This window comes from Orcinus orca, chromosome 9, assembly GCF_937001465.1.
Source record: "Orcinus orca chromosome 9, mOrcOrc1.1, whole genome shotgun sequence".
In the NCBI taxonomy this organism is placed as follows: Eukaryota; Metazoa; Chordata; class Mammalia; order Artiodactyla; family Delphinidae; genus Orcinus; species Orcinus orca.
The window spans coordinates 41,021,283-41,040,066 of record NC_064567.1 but is presented as its reverse complement, the minus strand read 5'-3'; the positions used below and the strand labels follow the sequence as shown (position 1 = coordinate 41,040,066).

General features: G+C 37.5%; 1 protein-coding gene across 3 annotated transcripts in view; it reads left to right on the top strand.

Annotated features, from left to right (window-relative positions):
- ANLN (anillin, actin binding protein) overlaps positions 1 to 18,784 on the top strand; it is a 54,897-nt gene that overhangs the window by 1,142 nt on the left and 34,971 nt on the right. For all 3 annotated transcript variants that reach the window (XM_033428277.2, XM_004269901.4, XM_033428276.2), the window contains exons 2-7: positions 5,156 to 5,309; positions 7,316 to 7,639; positions 11,784 to 12,163; positions 13,328 to 13,556; positions 15,613 to 15,803; positions 16,078 to 16,185. In XM_033428277.2, the coding sequence (XP_033284168.1) occupies positions 5,156 to 5,309; positions 7,316 to 7,639; positions 11,784 to 12,163; positions 13,328 to 13,556; positions 15,613 to 15,803; positions 16,078 to 16,185 (1,386 nt within the window). The remainder of the gene's footprint in view (positions 1 to 5,155; positions 5,310 to 7,315; positions 7,640 to 11,783; positions 12,164 to 13,327; positions 13,557 to 15,612; positions 15,804 to 16,077; positions 16,186 to 18,784) is intronic.

Genomic DNA, 18,784 nt, shown 5'->3' with positions numbered 1-18,784 from the left:
TGCAAGTTTCAACTCAAAAAATAACAGTTGCTGCAAAGTGAGCCTAAAAATGTCTCTGCACTAGATTGAAAAATTGAATGGAGAGTGGTAATACTTTTTTTTTTTGAGATGTACTTACAATCCTAAGATGTTAAAAGTTTCAACAATTAGAGTTTGCTTGTGTTCAAACACAACAGTGTTTATTTTTGTTTACAAATTCTCAATCATCTCTGGGAGAAAACACATCAATTCGTTAACCTTAAATATTCTAACAGAAAAATCCTGAACACATTTTTGTATTAGCTTTAAAGAATAGAGCTGGTCGTGCACTACATATTTTTCACTTACATTGAAGTTAAAAAGGATACATCATGTTCCAACTTAGAATAGGATTCCTTAAAATATTAGCCCTATGTGTTCTGAATATTTTCATTCTCCTAGGTAACTGACAGGACAAAGCATTTTGAAGGTTGGCTGAAAATTGTACTTTGTTTTACTTAAAAATATTATTCTGAAGCTAGTACAAATCTCAGTTGAAAGAAACTTTTCTTTAAAAGAAACTTCATTTTAGAGTGTGCTCATAAATATGTATGGTTTATGTTATGAAAAATTAGATCGGTTGCAGTTGGAATAAACAGCTTTGACATCTTTTCCTTAATTGGTAATGAGTGAACAATTTGAATTGGTTCCAAAGATTAGGTGCTTAATTATAGCATTCATAACATTTTTGCACAGTGAAACTAACTGGTACAGTTCCTTGTCTGAAAAAAAAATTGGAAGTCAGTTAAACTGACTTTCTCACCCAGAGTTCCTTATCAGAACCATAGAACAGGGAAAATTATTTGAGAGAACTGTTTCCTCAGTTTTCCCAAGGGTGATTCTTAACCAGACCACCCTACAGGCATAGGAGAGATGTTAATTAATTACATTAATGCCAGGGTGTTAGGGATTAATTCTCTTGGTAACTCTAGTTGAGAAAGGCTACAACTATCCTAAACTCTTGTTTCCTCAGACAAGGCTGTTGTGCAGTGGTTCTCTCCTCCCTGCTGTCACTAGTGCTGTCTGGCACACTCTTCCTCTCCCTGCCTCTTCTGCCTGGCAAACTCTGTTTCAACCTGCAGCTCACAGTTTGATTCCCCATCTTCAGAGGGGAGATCACCTTTCACAGTACCCTTCTCACTTGCATTTATTTACCCGTTGAACATGTTTTCTGTTAGAATGTAAGCTTCTTGAAGTAGGACTGTTGTTTCCTATTCAGAGAGATGTTTCCCTAACATCAAGCACATCCAATAATGTTCTGCCAAATTGATATGGAAGAGAGCCATTCAGTGCAAATCATTTTACAGGCAAATAATTATATACAACAGTAACTGTTAGGACATTTTAGCAATATTGTTTTCTCTATTGTAGAAAATTTCAAATATAATGCATCCACCACCCAGCAACACATGGCCGTATTGTTTTACTATATCCCCTTCTAATCCCTCCCTCTGAATTATTTGGAAGCAAATTCTAGAGATCATATAATTTTATATGTAAGCACTTAAGTATTTATCACTGAACACTAAAGACTTAAAAAAAATCATAATGCTACTATCACACCTAAAAAATCAACAGCAGTTCCTTAATATCATCAAACATTGTAAGTGTTCAGGTTTCCTTAAGTGTCCCATGTTTTTACAGTTTGTTTGAATCAGCATCTAGACAGGGTCCACAGGACCATGTCTTCCTAATGTTCTTCATGGACCAACTGGAGATAAAGAATCCATCTTGATTTATGGATGAACAAACAGTTAAGGCACACGTTTATTATTATGATCAGCAGATAGTGTTAAAAAAGTTCTGTTGATTGTATGAATTTGGTTAGTTTTGCTGATGATTAGTTCTTTAAAAGAGCAATTGGATTTAGTCAAAAGATAGTTTATAGCAAAGTAGTTAAGAGTCCAGACTCCGGAGCCTGGTTCTGAATCTTGGCTTGCCACTGTTTTTTGTTTTTGTTTTTAATTTTTGTCCACATTGGGTCTTTTCTTGCTGTGCGCTGGCTTTCTCTAGTTGCAGCCAGTGGTGGTTGCGGAGCACAGGCTCTAGGCACATGAGCTTAGTAGTTGTGGCTCGCGGGCTCAGTAGTTGTGGTTCGTGGGCTTAGTTGCTCTGCGGCATATGAGATCTTCCTGGACCAGGGCTCGAACCCATGTCCCCTGCATTGGCAGATGAATTCTTGACCACTGCGCCACCAAGTCCCTGCCTTGACACTTCTTAACTGTGTGACCTATGGCTTGAGTTTCTTCATCTGAGTTTCTTCATCTGTAAAACAGTAGTAAAAACAGAATTTTACCAAATCATATTTTGAAGATGAAATGAGTTAGTGTGTGCAGACACTGAAAGTACTTTATATTAAGTCCTGTATAAGCATTAGTGATTGTTGTAATTTTTGTTAGGTGGATTTAAAACCATCAACTTACTACTCATGATGTCAGTATTAGCCTCTTGGTGTGAAGACCTGCTCACTAGTGATGGTCATCCCACTCCAAGACTAGCACAGAGAAACCCAGAGCTAGGTGTGCCAAGTGAGAGCTTTCTATGTAGGAACCTTAAAAGAGAAAAAGCTACAATTAAAATACATAAAGCATCTTTTCTTGTGATATAAATAGATATACATGCTATCACTGTTTTGGATAGAGTTTGTCTAATTTTCCAGAACTAAGCGAAATCTCTGTGATGACCTGGGAAAGAATGCTGCTACAGCATTTTGAAAATAATAAGTTAATTGTTATTGAGTCTACGTTGTTTAAGAAGGCAAGAAAATCAGTAGTATCTCCTAGAAAAAATTTCTGTCAGAAATAGTTTGAGGGATATGGGGCAGAAATTGCTTTAGGACTATATGCTTCAGTTATCTTAGATTCATCCATGTGGAATACCTTCCTGATTATGTTAGTAATTGCAGTGTTTTATTATTTTTTTAATGCCTCTGTTATTTGAAGAAGGAGGTGTGATATTTGAAGGAATGTACCTTATAAATAAAAGATCCCTTAAATTCCTGTTACACTTTTATAAGGAAGGGTGACTTACGTTTATTGAGCTGTTGAGTTTATGTATTTTAGATACATCATTTCTTTACATTAATAATCTTTGGTGCTTATTAGTTTTATTTTACAGATTAGGGAACTTTTTTGCTTATCTACTTTAATATGTTTTAATCTTGAAATTTTTGAATCTAATGTAGCAAAAGAACACTTGTGTATGTTTGAATGGCAAAACCACATTCTTCTGTGACCCATTATTCATAGTAACCGAAGATATACGGACTCATAAGTATTCTAACTGACCAGAATGGAATGTGGGCGTGTCCATGAATGAATATAGTTAGTCTAGTTTTGTATCTTGGGAGTGATATATTTTATTGTGGGGGAAATTATCAGACATATATGAATTTGTGTAATACTATCACTTTTGAGTTTGTTGAAGACTTTTATTTAAAGGGTGAAGGTCTTGTGTTTTGGAGGGCATTTGGCTCATAAATTACTCTTTCAGTGACATAGCATTTAGGTTTAGTGTTACTTCTTTCAATGAGAAATCATTCCTAAGTAGAGAGTTGTGCCTTCTTCCAAATTTAGCTCATGCTTCTTTTGCATACTCAGAAGGATTAAAAAAATTATTATTCTGTTTTAATTAAGCAACTAAAAAGGTCAGATGGAGTTTAATTCCTTAGTCTGCACTAACTGCTATATCTGTGTTTGCAGGGCCGTCTGTAAACTCCAGCCAGTAATCTGCATGCCTCCTTTGGTTGTGTTCATTTGAAAGAGAGTGAATTGTTTTACAGGGTCTTGTGTTTGCTATACTACACTGATTCGAATTAGGAGCATACATTGGGGTTAGAAAAGAGTTGTATTCACGATTCTATGGAATGGCTAAGATTTCACCTTAAAACTATTATATATTGATATTTAATTAAATAAAACATAAGATTATTTAGGCTTATTTATTTTTCTCTTAGAAAGTGTCTTATGTCTTCAAAGGACTATTATGCCAGTTATCTCTTGCCATCACCCCAAATCTTAGTGGTTGTATTAGTTTTGCTGCTACAACAAATTATTACAAATTCACTGGCTTAACATCACACATATTAATTATCTTCTGTAGGTCAGAAGTCTCATAGGTTTTGCTGGGTTCAAATCAAAGTGTTAGCAGGATTGTGTTCCTTTTGGACGCTCTAGGGAGAATCTGTTTCCTCGCCTTTTCCAGCTGATAGAGGCCGCCTGCATTTTTTGGCCTGTGGCCGAAAAATGTCCATCACTCTGACCTCTGCTTCCCTTGTCACATCTTCTCTGACTCTGAGCTTCTGGGCCGCTCTTCCCTCATAAGGACAATTGCCCTTTTGAGGCCCACCCAGAAAATCCAGGATAATCTCTCTATCTCAAGGTCATTAATTTAATCACGTCAGCAAAGTCTCTTTTGCCATGTAAGGTAACATATTCACAGGTTCATGGGATTAGGACAATGAACAACTTTGGGGGACCATTATTCTGCCTACCATAGTGGTTAAAACAACCACCACATTATTTTCCATGATTCAATGGCTTAGCATTTGGGCTCAGCTGGGCTGGACTTCTGGTGTCCCCTGCAGTCGTATAGGAGTCTGCAGGGATATACAGATTACCCAGGACTGGATGGTCTAAAATAGCCTTCCTCTCAGGTCTGGTGGTTGATGCTGGCTGTCAGCTGGGCCATGTGTCTAGCAGGCTTAACCTGGGCTTCTTCTTGTGGAGGCAGTGTTCCAAGAGAGTGAGAGCAGAAACTACAAGACCTCTTGAGGCCTGGGACTGGAAGTCACATACACAGTATCACTTCTGCTGCGTTTTAATGGTCAAAGTGAATCATAAGGCCATTCCAATTCAAATAGCTTTTGATGGAAGCGGAAAAAAATTTGTGGCCATTTAAAATCTCATACAACTAACTTAATGCATTTTATTCCCCCTTTAATGTTCATATTATGTCCGTAATTAAATTTTGACATGGGAGTGTTCATTTGGTGAATCTTGACTTAATTACTTAGGATTTCACTTTTGAAATGTATTTAACTGTTATCGTACATGGTGGCAATTAGTGATTTTAGAAGATACCTGAAGTTTTCTGAACCTTTGACGAGACTTGTGTTTTAACGCTCTGATATGCGTAGAAACTGCTTGAACGAACCCGTGCCAGACGCGAGAATCTTCAGAGGAAAATGGCTGAGCGGCCCACCCCAGCAGCAAGATCTGCGACTCACGCCAAGCGAGTCAGGGAGCCACTTTCAGAAGCAAGTAACCAGCAGCCCCTGTCTGGTGGTGAAGGTAAAAGGCTTTGTGGGGAAAAGTAAACTTGGTATTTTTTAAAAGGAGATAAGCGCCAAGCGTTTTATTGTTCATGCAGAAGAACCAAGGTCTTTAGGAGACAGATGGAATAGCCTCTGGGAGAAAGATCAGCGTGTTGTATTCCAGGCCTATTATATTAGGCCTAGAACCTATCAGGCCAGAGCAGAATTTCTTAACAAATATTTCAGATTAACTGGTTGAACTTTATTTTCCTCATTCCAAAATTATTCTTAAAACCTCTCAGGGAAGAATAATAAAGGAGCACTGGGGCACTTATACTGCCGTGGTATAGAGTTTATCTACCCCAACAGGTGCCAGTGCAGCTGACCACCGGGTTCAGATGTACCTGTGGCGTGAGCAGGGCAACAAAAGGCAGACCTGCCTGCAGATGCTTGTAATTTGATGAGCCTTTTCATCCTCTGTCTGCTGAACCATCTCTCTCAGGCTGGGCACAAAGTACAGGTTGTTAATCTACAGAACTGGTGAAATTAAACAGAAACAAAATTAAGCAACCCCCCCCACCCTACCCCCAACAAATCCACACGCACCTGGAAGCTTGTCTGATTCTTTCCTAAATCCTGGCATCCTCAGCCTACGTCAGTCAGCCGGCTTAATCTTTTCCTAGCATTTGGAATAATCTGGAGATGATCATTTCCCTTAGTATAAATTTAAAATACATATAGAAGAAGAGTATTACAGAGGACAAAACCAATATTACAAAAGAGATGAGGGCATAGTGCTGGCTCCCATTATTTTGTGAGCTAACCATAGAAGGAGAGTTTATTTTTGTGTGTTAATACATTTTGAAGGGAGGGAATACCATATATATTACATAGGAAATAGAGGCCTGGCTCCAGTCCAGGATCTCTTCATCGTGGCATGGGTTTATGCAATCAAATATTGAGTACTATGTACTTGAAAACCAGTGGTTGGAACTGTGTTTTGATGCTTAAATGGAAAGATTTACTGTTATAAGCAATGTAAACTCAAAGAATTATTTACTTTCAGATAGTGAAGCATGTTAAATAGGAATACATCCAAAAAATGATTAGATAAGTTTGTTGAAAATATACCCTTAAATGAGTTGCAGAAGACTGGAAAGTTTCATGATGTACATTTAATTAGATTGATGTTTATGAGGGCAATCATGACTTCCCACTAATCATACTTCGGTTACTACCAGAACAAGAACACTTGGTTAGACAGCCAATGAAACTGACCTCTTATGGAATTTACATTCCTACCTTTTAAAGTATTAGTTTTCGAGGAGATATATTAAAACTCATTCTTGGGTAAAAATTATATGCCTTGTGTTTGAATAGCTCCTTTTTCTTTTAGGACTTTTAAATTTATTTTATAGGTGTTCGTGGAAGTTTAAAATGTAAAATGTTGTTAAACACTTGTGCCAGTGAATTTGTTTGGTATTGACCAGATAATTCAGTCAGGTTTTGGTTCTCTGCCTCCTAAACCTCAAGCCAGGTGCCCTTCTACCCTTGTTTACTATTGTTCATGAAAGATTGTTTTTAAAAGCAGAAAGCTTGTGTCTACTCTTAGCTCAGCTGTATCACTTTAAGCAGGTAACTTGATTTCTCTGGGCCTGATTTTTCTTATTTAAAAATGTGGTGATTGGGCTGTATGATCTTTAAAATCCCTTAGAATATTTGCTTGTTCTGTGTGTGTGCACTTTTTATTTCCTAGTGTCTTAAGACCACATAGAATATTATGCATATCTCTTGAGGATGTTATTTGAAGATTTTTTTCATTAAGGTTTTTTTAAACCGTAAATTATATGTTTGTTTAAAGGGAAATCTCTTATATCAGATTTCTAAGTTACCGAAAGAAAGTAGAATTTTACGTATTTCTTGTTGTGAGTAAAATCATTTAAAGGAACAGAGAGACGGTGTTTTATTAATTTGTACCTACTGTAAGTTTTTCATGCTGCGAGGAATTACAGAATTTTTATTTTTTTGTCATTTTTAATCTAGAGAAATCTTGCACAAAACCATCACCGTCAAAAAAACGCTGTTCTGACAACACTGAAGTAGAAGTTTCTAACTTGGAAAATGAAAAACCGGTTGAGTCAGCTTCTGCAAAACCTTGTTCTCCAAGTCCTATGTCTCCTCAGGCGCAGCCACAAGCGCCACAAGCGCCAGCTGGTGTCAGTGATTCCGTGGCCGCCCCGGCATCGCCGCTGGGAGTGAGGAGAGGGCTAAACTCAAGATTGGAAGGAACTGCAGCCTCCTCAGTCAAAACACGAATGCAAAAGCTGGCTGAGCAGCGGCGGCACTGGGATAATGATGATGTGACAGGTATAAACTATGTGAATGGTGTGGTCCTTAAATCTGTGTCAGTACGATTCAACTTGGTATGTTGAAAATTTTATGTATCAGTTAACACATGAAAGGTCAACGCTTTTGATCTATATCCTGAGTATCCATTGCTCGCAAATGGTTTGTATATCAATATATATTTATCAGTTGGTTGTGTTCTCATCGAAGTAGATGATGATGAGGTTCTTAGACTGGTTCACAAAACCCTGATCTTGTAACGGAACCATCTTATATTTGCAATAAAAACAGGAGAGAATAAACGATACTCTTGGCATTATCAGCATTGCTGCCCTTCAGCTCTGTATTCAAGAAATCCTGTTTCATGGATTCACTAATTAAATAAACTTGAGTGACTAAGGTATGCAATGCTGTTCAATAGGGGAGAAAGAAAACTTCAGAAAACATTTCTCGAGCACCTGCAAAGCATGTTTTCATGCTAAGATGCCAGAGACAGATAAAGTGACCTGATCTTTGCCTTTCATGGGTCCATAATCTGATGGAGAGCTTATCTCCTACCTTGTTACATAAAAAGCCTTGGGATGACTTACAAAAATACCTATATTAAAAATGGGAAAAATGAAGAAATCAAGGTGAAGAGAAGGAAAAACAAAGTGAAGGGTAAAGTTAGTTTATTAAATAGAGGCCTTAAGGTCCTCCTCACTTGCTAGAGATGGTTCTGAACTTGCTAGCAGCCAGTGCAGAGAGGTGAAATGCTATCAATTACATGACTAATGTTTATTAAAAAACAAAACAACAGAGCCGTGGTTGGCACTAAGACCTTAGAGAACTTTCTTCCCTGGGTCCTAAAGATAACTGTGGGAGCTAGTGAAGGTGTAAGGTTTCTCAAGGTAGGCATATAGCTGGCTCCAGGCTCATTTCAGTAAATGCAGTTGTAAAGTGAGCCAGCACAGTGCAGGTAGACAGCTCGGTGACGACTGGGCCTTACCCGAGGAAGCCAAGCTTTGGCTTTCAGCCCAGCTCCTATGGATCAGAATCATTCAGACCACTGGACTGGAATCTCAGGAGTGCGGTGGAGCCCTGGGGTGTGCTTTTTATCCCTTCCTTCCTTCTTTCCTTCCTTCCTTCCTCTCTTCCTTCCTCCCTCCCTCCCTCCCTCCCCCCTCCCTCCTTTCCTTCCTTCCTTCCTTCCTTTCTCTTTTTTTAAAGCTCTGTAGGTAATTCTGACACATAGCCAGAATTAAGACCAAGTGATCTGAGGAAATGGATGGGCTACATATATTTCAGGCAGTCTTCCATAAATATCAATTCTTTTAACTGAAATTTTGATAAGTATTGGATAGAAAAACATTTAAGATGATCCCTTCTGGCAGTGATGATAATCTCAAGAGCAAACACTTACTGTGTGAAATGCTAGGCGTTCTAAATATTTTAAAATTCTAATGTAGGGCTTCCCTGGTGGCGCAGTGGTTGAGAGTCCGCCTGCCGATGCAGGGGACGCGGGTTCGTGCCCCGGTCCGGGAAGATCCCACATGCCGTGGAGCGGCTGGGTCTGTGAGCCATGGCCGCTGAGCCTGAAGGTCCGGAGCCTGTGCTCCGCAGGAAATCTTTTCTGGAGAGGCCACAACAGTGAGAGGCCCGTGTACCACAAAAAAAAAAAAAAAATTCTAATGTAATATAGCATTTAATTCTTACAACAATCTTATGACATACATACTACTTTTTCTTCATGTTGTAGAAGAGAAGACTGGGTTCAGAGAGACTAAGGCGCCTGCCCACAGTCAGCAGCAGCTAAAATGCAAACCCCAGTTGTCTGACTCTAGGGCTCAACTTTTATGACCTGCCTGATGTTTTGGGGCGTGTTTACAGTGTGCTGATAGTTCACGTTGTAAATTATAACTATTTATTTTAGTGGTGGGTGGGGTTAACCATGCTTCTTTATAACGTCTGAGGAGGCTAACCAGTAAATGTGCCTGAATAGAAGAACGTTCCATTTCTGTTTTGTAGGAAATATCTATGGGCAGAGGACTGGAGATTTTCCTTTTAAAAAAAAGAAAGAGGGTTGTGATTTAGTGCATGATCAAGAATACAACCAAGGCCCTAAACATTCTAGAGAAGGAAGCTTTGCAGCAGTGATTTCGAATATGTTGAAAGCAAATGTTAACAAATGTCCACCTCGACCTTGAAAATAAATCTCATTAAGGCATCATAGCCTGTTTAATTTTAAGCATTGAAACTTATGAATAAAGTGTGATGAATGATTTAGTGAGTACTATACAGGACTGTGGGTATAGCCAATTAAAGGTTTGAGGGATTATTCCAAAATACAATTTATCTGAAGACTTTCTTTCTGACAAAGAATAGTTAGAGGAGCTAGAGCTATTAAGCCCATTCCTAAAACATAACAGTAAAACTGTCATCTACTTAGAGGACAGTGCTTATTCTAAAGAAAATGATGAAGGTATGCAAAAAGGTATTGTAGGGAGGGTGGTGGTCAGGAAATCTTTTCTGGAGGAGGCAGAGATAATTAACCTGGACTTTGAGGGGCAGCTGGCTTCAGACAGTGGAGATATTCTAGGCAAAAACAACAGAACGGATGAAAAGCACAGAGGTACCGTGAGCGTACTGTGTGTATAAAGAGTAGGTATTCTGGTATATAGTTCATGTGGTAGAAAAGCAAGAGATGAATTTGAAGAAAGCAGCCGGGTCCAGAGCATTTGGAATTTAACCAGGAGGTGATGGAGAGGAACTGAGAGAGTTTAAGTAGGCAAATGTTTTAGAAAGGTCACTCTGGGCTTCAGAATTGAGGAGGGATTGACGAGGGCAGAGATTCCAAGCAGGAACACCAGTTAGAAGGCCAATGCTGTAATTCAGGCATAATGATGAAGGCCTGTGAAAGTGGAGAGGAGGCTGCATTTGAGAGATTTAGGAGATAGAATCTGTGGGACTTAATGACTGGGTGGTGGATGGTAAGGGAGAAGGGAGGAAGAGGCGTGATGAGGAGGAATGAGTTGGGGGCAGTTTCAACTTCAGATATATTATTTGGGCTGTCCGTGGGATAGTCAAATGGAGGTAGCTGGTAGTTAGAAGGAGACCACGAAGGACAGGCCGCAAAGACAGAACTAATAGAGGATGATGTCACGTGGAAATACAAGGCCCACAAAGTGTGTGGGCATCTGGTGAAAATAGCAAAAGCAACTTCAGGGCAGTGGTGTAGGCAGAAGGCAGGTTGAAGGGAGTTGAGTGGTGAGTGAATATAGTGCAGGGAAAGAGGGACAGTACCTAAAAGGGGGTATACATTGATGAGAGGATGTTTGGGTTTAGCTTTAAGATGAGAGAGACTTGAGCATATTTATGTGTAGAAAAAAAAGTTTGTAGAAAGGAAGAAGGGGTTATTTGGAGCAAGATCCCTGAGAAGGTTTTGGAGGAGTAGAATTGAGAATTCTGGCAGAATTATAAGCCTTGGACAGCAGGAGGGCTATCTGTTCCATTGACTGAATTTTTGGAATAGAAAGTGCCGTGAACTTTGACTGCCCCGTATACTCTGTGCATACAGGCCTTCGTAAGTTAAGTATTGCTTATTTGACATTTATCTCCCAATGAAGTAACTGTGCAGAAAAACATGAGTCTAACCCTGTGCTATCCAATACCATAACCGCTAGCAATATGTAGCTTTTAAACTTAAATTAATTAAAATGAAATGAAGTTTCTTATTGCTCTTACCACAATTCAAATGCTCACTAGCCATATGTGGCTAGTTGTTACTGTATTAGACACCATGGATATAGAACATCTCCATCATTGCAGAAAGTTCTGTTGTACAGCACTGGTCTAATACATTTTTAAAACAAATATGTTGAATATGTAATCTTAAGTTGTGCAGTGTTATAACATCATAAATTAATCCTAAAAATATAACCTAAATCTATGGTGTCTTATAGATTCATAATCCATCAAATAATTGAAAAAAAATAGGTGTAACAAAGTGTTCTTTTTTTTTTCTTTTTTAAATTTGGATTAAGTATCTGATTTGAAAATATATTGTCAAATTTAAGCAGTTTGGTAGTTTCATGCATATGAGAAAAGGTTTTTTTTCTTTTTTTGAGTGATCCCTTTATTACACACATATATAACTCATGAATTTTAACTTCTAAAACATTTTCAGATGATATACACGAAAGCTCACCCATCTCAGCAATGCCATCAGAGGCTACCTCCCCTCCCAAACCATCCCTTTCAGATGCCTCAGCAACTCCAGTTGGGAGAAAGGGCCGTCTAGCCAACCTTGCTGCAACTATTTGCTCCTGGGAAGATGATGTAAAAAACTCATCTGCAAAGCAAAACAGTGTACAAGAACAGCCTGGTACCACTTGTTTATCCAAATTTTCCTCTGCAAGTGGAGCATCTGCTAGGATCAATAGCAGCAGTGTTAAGCAGGAAGCTACATGCTGTTCCCAAAGGGATGGCGATGCCTCTTTGAATAAAGCCTCATCCTCGAGTGCTGTGGGTGCATCTTTGATTAATGTTGCAATTTCCAGCTCTGGGGTAAGTATATATAATTTTGGTCTTTGGAAACTTTTTTTGTTGTTATGAGTAATAATTTATATATATGTGTAGGTATGCATTTTATAACTTTTATATAGGATGTTTATATGTATTTTTAGAGTATTTCATAGAAAGTAAAAATCATAAATTTGGTATTCTGTCCCAAGATAAATGAGCAATTGACAACTAAATTACACGAATTTAATGTAACTCCAAAGTATATACTGTGGAATGGTGGAACCTCTTCTTAGCCATCAGGGAGAGCCTGAAAATTACTTTCTCTATTAGAATGCTCTATGTATGTGTATAAATACAAGAAAGACATCAAATATCTCTGAAAACTAGTAGCAGTAGTTACCTCTAGAAGGCAGTTGTCAAGGGTGGGCGTGATACCTTTACTGTATATTGTTTTGAAATGTTTGAAAGATTACCTTGCCCATGTGTTATCTCAACGTTTTTTAAAAAAATATGAAAAAACCAAAACAGAAAAAAATGTTGTGTTTCTGAGCATTATCTTTAAGTGTAGAGCCAGGTTTTGGAATTAGACAGACCTGCATTCAATCCCAGCCCTTCCACATAATTAGAAGTGTGGCTTTGGAGAGTTACTTAATCTTGCAAAACTTTATTTTTCCATTTGTAAATTGGGAAAGAAAGGGTTTGGGAGGATTAAATGAGATAATGTGCATAAAGCACTTAGTATGGTGCTTGGCACATAGTAAGTACTTAATAACTTATAGTTCACCTTCAAGTACATGATACAATTTTGTCAAGTTAATATTGATTTAATTAAAATGCAAATATATAGGTAATTTGACCTAATACAGTTAACATTTGTAAAGGTACTAGTGTGATAATATAAAAGAAATTGTTTTTTAAAATAGCGAGTGACCCTATCCCTCGTAGTAAATTACCCATCAGTATATTATGCAGACTAAACTACATATTATAATTTGAATAATGGCATTTTCTAAGTTAATTTTTTTCAAACCTTTCAAATTGGTTTGATCTATTAGAGAGTAAGAAACTTTTTTTCATGAGTTTACATAAAGGCTACCGAGCATATAGGATATGAGTTTTTTTTTTATAGGATTTGAGTGCTTTTTATAGAACTACCTTTAGATATTGTGAATGTTGTTATTTACCCTAAGTGTTATCATGTTTCAGAAAGCTACTTCTTCCCCAGTGAAATCTTCTACTACATCCATCACCAGTGCTAAAAATTGTGAGGTACAAAATCCTGAACTACTTCCAAAAACCTCTGTTAGTCCTCTTAAAACAGAGGTGTCAAAATCAACTGAGAGGTCACCTGTATCCCGGACAGTTCGGCCCAAGGAGGAATTAAACAGAGAAATTTGTCTGCAATCTCAACCTAAGAACAAATCTACAACACCAGGTAACATATTTTTTAAAAATTCTAAAGTACTGCTGACTATTTTCAGTGTGTCTGTTCTTAGCATTTTAAATATCCAATTGTTCATGGTACAGTGTTGGTTTGCCAGGGCAAATGCCTGAACATATCAAGTGAGACTTATTCAAAGTCAGCTTTAATTGATTGAATGAATGTTCATTAATGTAGACTAGCCCAGTTACTGGTCAAAGTGTTTAACTTGTTACATTTTAACAGTTTAAACATGCTTTTTTCTAGAATGACCATGCTAGATACTTTCTTCTATACTTTTTGATGCAGACAAAGCATATACAACTGGAAATCACATTTTAAGGATATAATGGAGAAGCGTTCTTATAACCAAGCGTGCAAAGCAGTGCTTCTCAAACTTCACTATGAAAGCACCCATAGTAGCAAAGGGAAGGGAATATGTATACAAATGACTCCACTCCCATTTAATTTATATGTGTGTATATTGTATGTGAATGTATACATATGAAAATTCAATTTTACTATGGTAAACTGATGCTCCACGAAGTCCATATTTATCTTGTGGTGACTTACACCTTCTGGTATACCCCCGCATGCTATTGGTTGAGAAACATAGGACTAAAAAAATATGGTTCAAATATAGGGTAATATAGTGTACTTTGAGCTATATTCTTTTTCATTAGAATTGCTTTCGGAAAGACTGTGTTAATTCTACATTTTTACTTCTTAAAAATACAATCTCTCCAGAAATAATAGTTCATCATAAAAGAGAAGTAGTCAGAGAGATGAGAATGGGGAATCCATTAGTTATGGGGTAAGTAGAAACCAGCAGTCAGTTTCCAGATGAGCCAAAATGAGAATTGGAAACAATAGCAAAATCCCCATGTGAAATTGGACTATGACGCCCAATTTTCTGAAGACTTATGGCATAGATAAGAATGACATAAAGGGCATTGTTGGGAATTCCCTGGTGGTATAGTGGTTAGGACTCGGCGCTTTCACTGCTGGACATGGGTCTAATTCTGCCCTTCACCTGTTTTTGCAAATAAAGTTTTATTGGAACACAGCCATGCCCATTTACTGTCTGTGGCTGCTTTCATGCTTCAGTGCAGAGTTGAGTAGTTGTGACAATGGCCATATGGCCTGCAAAGCCCCAAATATTTACTCTTTGGCTATTTATGGGAAAATGTTTGCCAGTTAATGATATAGGTAACCTCCTTTTATGTAGTGCAACCCTAGCATTCTTATAATGGAGGTGGTGTATATCCCATTTGTTTTATTTTAAATGGATCTCATACTATTTTAAATGAATACTGTTTTAAGACTTTATAAAATCAAGACATCCTTTGATAAAGTAAATTATCCCTAATTATTATTTTTGAAAGAGAAAAAGGATTTAATCACTGGATTTTCATGTTAGACTTCCTAAAAGCAAGAAAACAAATTGGGCTGTAGAAATATTAGCAGTTGGGTTATCATGGCCAGGATACTTGGTTGTTAGGGTTATTATTAATGCACATACAGTCAATTTCCAATCATCTAGGTTCTGATTATTTAGTTTAAGGGTTTTCTAATCCCTACTGTCCTCTTACTCTACTTTTTAAAAATTCTTCTTCTTGTTTTTCTTAAAGAATTAAATCCTATAAAACAAATTTTAGGACATGGAATTAAACAGTGTGGTAAAAAAACTTTTTTTTTTAAGTTTTCTTTTTTTTTTTTTTTTGTGGTACGTGGGCCTTTCACTGTTGTGGCCTCTCCCGTTGCGGAGCACAGGCTCCAGACGCGCAGGCTCAGCGGCCATGGCTCACGGGCCCAGCCGCTCCATGGCATGTGGGATATTCCCGGACCGGGGCACGAGCCCTGCATCAGCAGGCAGACCCTTAACCACTGCGCCACCAGGGAAGCCCTTTTTCTAAGTTTTTTGAACTATTTTCTTTCTGTTTACTTTCTGAATGAATATTCCTAGTAGAATCAAAGCATTTTGGAGCTGAAATGGATTTAGAACTTTTCCCATAGAAATCATAATTGTTACTTATTCTAAACAGCCTCCCAAAAATGTGTGCATTTTTAGGAGGAGCAGGAATTAAGCCTTTCCTGGAACGCTTTGGAGAGCGTTGTCAAGAGCACAGCAAAGAAAGTCCAGCTCGTAGCACACCCCATAGAACTCCCATTATCACTCCAAATACAAAGGCCATACAAGAAAGATTATTCAAGCAAAACGCATCTTCATCTACTACTCATTTAGCACAACAGCTCAAGCAGGTATGGCTTACTGCTTTTAACGTTATTCATTACATGGTCTGAGCATAGAACCTAGAAGTCAAACTGTGAATTCTGACTCCAGTCTTTTTGACTGGAGATAAATAGCATCTTGATTCTCTGTATCACTTATTTCAAATTAGAAATATTATTGTCCTATATTCTGTGTGTATTGTGAATTTTTTAATCTGAAAACTGAGGAGAAGGTTAGTAGAATTTGAATATTATTAAACATATTTTTGGCTCTTGTGTAAAATAGAGCTTTTGATGATTTTAGGAACGTCAAAAAGAACTAGCATGTCTTCGTGGCCGATTTGACAAGGGCAGTTTATGGAGTGCAGAAAAAGGCGAAAACTCAAGAAGCAAACAACTAGAAACCAAGCAGGTAATGTAAACAAGAAATGTAAAAGTGAACTTGTTACCAAAGTAGTGCTGGGATTTAACTTGTGGTTCTGTATTGTAAAATAATTCTTAATATACTATCTTGTTCCAATTAACTATGCAGCTTTCCATTCATAAACTCCTTAAATGTTCATGCCAACTTTGCTTTTCTCTTGTGATATTTTGCCATTTAATGGAACTTTTAACCATGTTTACTGATGACCTACTTAAAATCAAATTTAAAAGGTATTCTCATCATTCAGTTGATTTCAGATTCCTTTTAACATTCTGTTTAGATGCTGGTTTTCAAATGTTTCTCAGAATCTACTTTTCTCATTAATGATTATATATCTCTCCCCAAATATCATACTTTTAGACTATCTGTAATTCTTTCAGTCACCAAATACCTCCCAGATTTCGCTTTACTCATATTATTTCTGGTCAAATTTCATTGGTAAGCCTTCAACAAAATCCCTACTGTGTTAAACTATCTTTTGTTTCATCTACATGCCTACTGTGTACAAAATACTGTGTTAGGAGATATACATATATATATATGTATATACACATTTTACTTTCAGTTTTATTGAGATATAATTGACATACAGCACTGTAAATGTTTAGTGATTTGACTTACATACATTATGAAATGATTACCACAATAAGTTTAGTGAACCTCCATCATCTCATAGATACAAAATTAAAGAAATAGAAAAAAACATATTTTCCTTGTGATGTGAAATCTTAGGATTTACTCTCATAACATACAGCAGTGTTAATTATGTTAATCAGGTTGTACATTATATCTCTAGTACTTATTCATCTCATAACTGGAAGTTTATACCTTTTGACCACTTTCATCCAATTCCCCCTTCCCCTACCCCCTCCTTTGGTAACCACAAAGATGATCATTTTTTCTATGAGTTATTTTGTTTGTTTTTGAAGTATAATTGACCTACACCACTATGTTAGTTCTTGTTGCACAGTACAGTGATTCGATGTTTCTATACATTACAAAATGATCACTACAATAAGTCTAGTTACCATCTGTCACCGTACGAAGATATTACATTATTATTGACTGTATTCCCAGTGCTGTACCTTTCATCCCTGTGATTCATTTATTTTATAGCTGGAAGTTTGTACCTCTTAATTTTCCTGTGTTAGGATGTATTTTTAAGCTAAAAATAATAGAACTATATTTAACGTGGCTACCAGTAGAAATAGAATAATAAATTTATTCTTTGAGAAGGATCTATGTTATTTTGGTTTTTTTTTTTATCAGTTCCCTTGCTTAACAAATCATGTTTCTCAAGGTCCTGATCTCAACCATTTTTCTTGTCTCACTTGTCCTGGAACATCTCTTTCCCATCCTCATATCTAGGTTCAGTCAATCACAGAAATGCTGATGATGCTTGGCTATTCTGCCCTCATCTCTCTCCTGAACTCTAGTTGAGCTTTGGTTGGCTGGCAGAGCTTTCTGTGCTTTGCTGGAATATCTTCCCCATGTAGTCTCTGTCTTCACTTAGGGCTTTACTCTATACTTCCTCATCTAAAACAATCTGGCAGTACCTCCTTGGCTCCTTCCTCTTGTTACTGTGTCTTCCCACCTGCTGGCCTCTAGCACATGCACACATAAGCACACACACATCCAGTGATACATTTTCTAAGTATGTCACCAAGCTTCCTTGTCTTGTGTATTTTCCTCTGCCATTGCCTTAATCATTAACATAGCTTTGTGTGAACACCCTGCTTTTAGTCTGGCTTCTCTCTAGTCCATCTAACCCACTGCTGCTAGAAAAATATTTCTAAAAGGCAGATAGGCATGTATTCCCTTGCTTAAAATCCTGGAGAGCTCCCCATAGCTAACATCAGAAAAATGTCTAAAGTGCTTGGCTTGATATCTAGAATCATTCAGAAACCTGGCTTCTCTTCCCTGCTCCTCCACATGTGTGTTTCAGTCCTGCCATGCAGACTATTTGTAGTCTCTCAAGTGTACGCATATTTTCAGATCTCTTTGTCTTTGACTTGCTAGTCTCTCTGGATGAAATATCTCTGTGGTGAGCTCCTGTTTCATTAAGAATAGGTTAAATTTTAATTCCCTCTGGAATTTTTTACTTGGCCCTTTTCCCAGTCCCCCTCCTGCTTTTTTGGGCCCATGTCATCCTGTTTTTACCTCACTGGAATATTTATCCTCCTATAATTGTTTTAACTTTGTTTTTCATCACTGTCTATGAGAGCCTTATTCATCTCTGTCTATGTTCTCAGTGCTTGACTCACAGTAGGAGCACAGTAAATTTGTCTTTGGAAGAAGGAATGAATGGGCTAATCCTTCCTATCAGCATAGAGCAAGCTATTATCTGTGATCTTAAAACAAAAACAACTCTTTTGATCTCCTATTGCCCTCCCTTTCTTCGCCTCCTTTTCATCCAGACTCTTCCAAAAGGGTGTCTCTCCTTGTATCTTCCAGTTTTTCTCTTCCCTTCTCTCTTGATCTCTCCACTCAGGCTTTCACCACTACCCGTATCAAATTCACCAGTGATCTTCAGTAATCAGTTTTCAAGTGTTTAACTTGACCTATTATTAGCAGCATTTGACATTGT